The 4,352-nt window shown below is 46.7% G+C and overlaps 1 protein-coding gene across 1 annotated transcript; it reads right to left on the bottom strand.

Annotated features, from left to right (window-relative positions):
- Window positions 1-1,358: 1,358 nt before the first annotated feature.
- On the bottom strand, window positions 1,359-3,059 carry LOC134207138 (uncharacterized). Its single transcript, XM_062682857.1, has one exon. The coding sequence runs from the start codon at window positions 3,057-3,059 to the stop codon at window positions 1,359-1,361; it is 1,701 nt and encodes a 566-aa protein (XP_062538841.1).
- Window positions 3,060-4,352: the final 1,293 nt, after the last annotated feature.

Raw genomic sequence — 4,352 nt, 5'->3', positions numbered from 1 at the left:
CAGTAGGAACATGACGCCACATATTCCCACCTGTCGAACGATGTATTTCTGCAACCCGATTTGACACGAAAACTTTCCAGGATGATGAAGATGAGGCAATCCAGTGGAGTACGATTGATGAATCGGTCCAAAACGTGACCGGGAAAGACGGTTTTGTCGAATCTAATATAAATTCTGCCAGTTGCGCGCCAAGCACTGCAGCGCATAACTCGAGGCGTGGGATCGACAGCTTGCGAAGCGGATTGACTCGAGACTTTGACATCACTAGGTTGCAACATTATTCTCCGTTCGAGCTGATGGTTTTCGCGTACATACAGCATCCATACGCATCGTCAGATGCGTCCGAAAAAACATGGAACTCGAGAATTCGATAATTATCGGCGAGAATTCGCCGGGGAATCCGAAGCGAAGAGAGAGCGTTTATTTCGAGTCGAAAGTGTGTCCACCAATTTAGGTAATTCTCCGGCAACGCATCATTCCAATTGAACTTTTCCGACCACAACGCTTGAAGAAAGATTTTTGCACCAACGATAGCTGCTCCGACAAGGCCCATCGGATCGAATAGGCGAGACATCTCCGAAAGAACTGAACGTTTTGTGATTGGCTCCGACGAAGAGAAGACGGGTACGTTGAAGCTGAACTCATCTGCTTTTGGATGCCATAGAAGACCGAGCGTTTTCACCGAACCTTGGTTGGCTTATTTCAAGCTCGCTCCGGGAGTCCCGAAGTGATTCCGGAATGTGAGAAAGTACCGCGGAACTATTACTGCACCATTTTCGCATGTTAAAGCCGCCTGACTGAAGAAGCTCAATTAGCTGGAGGTTTGTATCCACTAGACGTTGTTCATCATCATGTCCCGATAAATAATCGTCCACGTAGAAACATTTCTTGACTGTTGGAGCTGCCAGCGGATACCTTTCAGCTTCATCTTCCGCTAGTTGGTTGAGGACACGTGTGGCAAGGTACGGTGCCGGTGCGGTACCATACGTCACCGTTTTTAAACGATAGGTTTTCAATTCATCAGATGGATTTTTCCGAAACAGGATCAGTTGCAGCAAGCAATCATCAGGGTGAACCCACACTTGCCGATACTTTTTTCCGGCATCTGCACTCACTGCATACCGAGGAACACGAAAATTGATGAGAGTAGAGGCGAGCGGTGGTTGAACAGTGGGACCGATGTAGCAGAGATCATTCAACGAAATATTGTTGCTGCCCCTACACGAGGCATCAAACACCACACGTGTTTTGGTGGTTGTGCTGTCCGGTCGCTGAATCGCATGATGAGGAAGATAGAAGTGTGGTGTTGTTGGAGGAATTTCGGTCGTGTTTTCTTCCATGTGCTCCAACGATAAATACTAATCCATAAACTTGGAATACTCTGCGTGTAGTTGTGGGTCTGACGATAGCTTCCTCTCGATCGCTGAGAATCTGCGTTCAGCGATTTTGAACGACTCTCCCAACATGTTAAGCATTTCCCCACGAATCGGCAAACGAACCACGTACCGACCATCAGAGGCTCTGGAATGTGTCTTCCGAAAATGATTCTCGCAGTACAGCTCCTCTAACGATAGCGCCTTGCCCTTCTCGAAACTCTCCACCTCCCAAAACTTGTGAACCATCGACTCCAAGTTGTCGATCGAAGTTATGTTACACACAACGGTGGGAGCAGTTTTCTGCTCAGCTTCACCAGCAACGACATATCCGAAAACTGTTTTACGTAGCACTGGTAAACCTGCGCCTAGCGAGACTTGGTCGTTCTCCAAAATTAAGAAGAAGTTTTTGACACCAATGATGAGGTCCACGTCATGAGCGACATTGAATTTAGGATCAGCAAGCGGAAGGTGGCGTGGAATGACCCATTTCGAGATATCCACCGTTGTGGTGGGCAGCATCCTGGTTAATGTAGACAATATCAGGAATTCCATAGTGGTTGTGTACGATTCAGATCGTGACGACACAGTGATATTGGTTTTGTGTTTCACTTGTTTGACTGATTGGCTAATACCGTACACTTCGATTTTTGCTGACGTGCGTTTCGAACAGAGTCGTTGAGCGAGAGATTCTGTTACAAAATTTGCTTCAGAAGCACAATCCAGCAAGGCGCGAGCGAGAATATAACTGCCATTAACGTGTTTTACTTTGACGTAGGCAGTAAGCATGAACACCGATGACATGCATGCTTTCGAAACGAAAGATTGATTTGGAGTTACTGTTTGGCAATTCATCACTTGCGAGGAGCTTTGGGGCGAGCATGACGGTACAACTGGCGGAACCGACGACGAAACGGACGATAATGAACGATTGACAAGCCCATCCGACGGCGACGGGGCCGATCCCATAAGCCGAGGGACCACGTGACATTGATCGGCAATGCACGACACCGACGACGGCGATTCGACTACCGATGCCGATCGTGAGAATTGTTGACATTGACCCACCTGTGCCGCTACGGACTTATCATGGATTTCTGTACTAGTATTTGGATTCAAATGCAACAGAGTATGATGGCGTTTGTTGCATGTCCGACACGAACCCGCAGAACAGTTCTTCATCAAATGTGATGATTTTAGGAAGTTCAAACACAAACCTTGCCTTTTTGCCAACTCGAAGCGCTTTTGTGGTGTTAGCTTCTTAAAATCGTCACACAGCGAGAGCATGTGCGACTGCTTGCAGAGAATGCATTTCGGTGTGTTATCATTGTTGGCAGAGTGGTACGAGGAGGTTTTTGAACGGTACGGTTTGGACTCATGCTTTGGTTCGGTTCTGGCAACAGGGGTTAGAGGTTGGGAGAGCGTAATAGATTGCAGAACGCGCGACCGTTTCTGAATAAAGGCAACTAGATCGGCATACACCGGCCGCACATCATCTGCTAATTGGTTTTCCCACTCCTTTTGGGTCGACGGATCGAGCTTGCTACTGAGCAACTCAACCAAAAAAGAATTCCAGTGCTCCTTGGGAACCTCCAACTTATTCAACACGCTAATGTGTTTATCGAATTCATCAGCGAGATTGCATAAAGCCGCCGATGATTCCTTGCGGACCAATGGAGTGGACATTAATGCCGAAGCAGGTTCTTGTTGTCAAAACGCTTCTTCAGCAAGTCCCACGCGATAGCATAATTCGCTGCTGAGACTGCAAGTGATTGCACGAGTCGCAAAGCATCGCCTTTCAATACAGTTTTCAAGTACTGAAATTTCTGTACTGCCGAAAGTTGTCCATTTGTATGGATGAGAGTGGAAAACAGATCATGAAAATTCATCCACTCATCATAATCTCCACTGAAATCTGGGATTTTCAGTTCAGGGAGGCGAACAGAAGGAGCATGTGCAGGTGGAGCACCAGGGGAGTGAGGAGGTCGATCAGCTCTTTCATCGGCAATCGCAAGTTTGCTTTGATAAAGAACCCTTTAGTTCAAAATACTGGGTTTCAAAATGAATGCGTTCGTCAGCTAAATCTTCCGTGAGATCTTCCTCAAACTCTATTTCGGATTGCACTTCATTGAATTTCTCCCACAGACTATCTAATTTTTCAAGCCTGAACTTAAGTTGAGGAAAATCGCGATCAAATACATAGTTCTCATAAAATTCCTTAATTAATTTTGCGGAACCGATGATATTGTTTCTCTTCAGCAGCAATTTTTTGGATTTCTTTGTGTGTCTAATCACCATCACTCCTATTTGCCTTACAATGGGCGGCAATTACAATAAAATGCGCGAGATCGATGTGTATTGTCGAGTACGAAAAATGGTGTCCACTCACTTTCGTTTCCCGCTAGCGTTACCTGGGCTCACTTGACTTGACCTGCGTACTTGATCGCGAATGTCCGAATTGGCAACTAATCCGTGCTTGGCTAAACGTCCAGGTCGAAAAAAGCTGCCGATGCAGCAAGGAATCCGGCTGATGATCTTGTAGGGTAGTTGAATAGCGGCGACAATCCTCCAAATAGGATCCACTATTGTTCGAGATAGACCCACGCTAACCTCAGTCCAGTCGATAGCGATGAAAGGGACCTGGCAGTCCCGGGTTTCGGCACCAAAAATGTAGCCAAACCTGGCGAAAGATCGACGAGCACGGCCAACAGCAACAGCAGCAACCACACCAACAGCACCAGAGCAACGCGCGTGACGATACCAACAACGACGGGGGTAACGAAGAGCACAACGGGGACGTTTTCGAAGAACTTCCACGATACTTATTCGTTGTTTGCGATTGAAAGGTACACCGAATTTAGTTCTATACACTTTCTTGTGTCGAGGTTTATTCGATCGATATCGAAATCTAACTGGCTAGCTCAACTCAGTTCTCCCTATATATCTATCTGCTAGGCAAAACAACGATCGGCTAGGTAC

This window comes from Armigeres subalbatus, chromosome 1 (assembly GCF_024139115.2).
Source record: "Armigeres subalbatus isolate Guangzhou_Male chromosome 1, GZ_Asu_2, whole genome shotgun sequence".
NCBI classification, from domain to species: domain Eukaryota; kingdom Metazoa; phylum Arthropoda; class Insecta; order Diptera; family Culicidae; genus Armigeres; species Armigeres subalbatus.
Note: the sequence above shows the minus strand (reverse complement) of the source record. Positions and strands in the feature narration are given on the sequence as shown.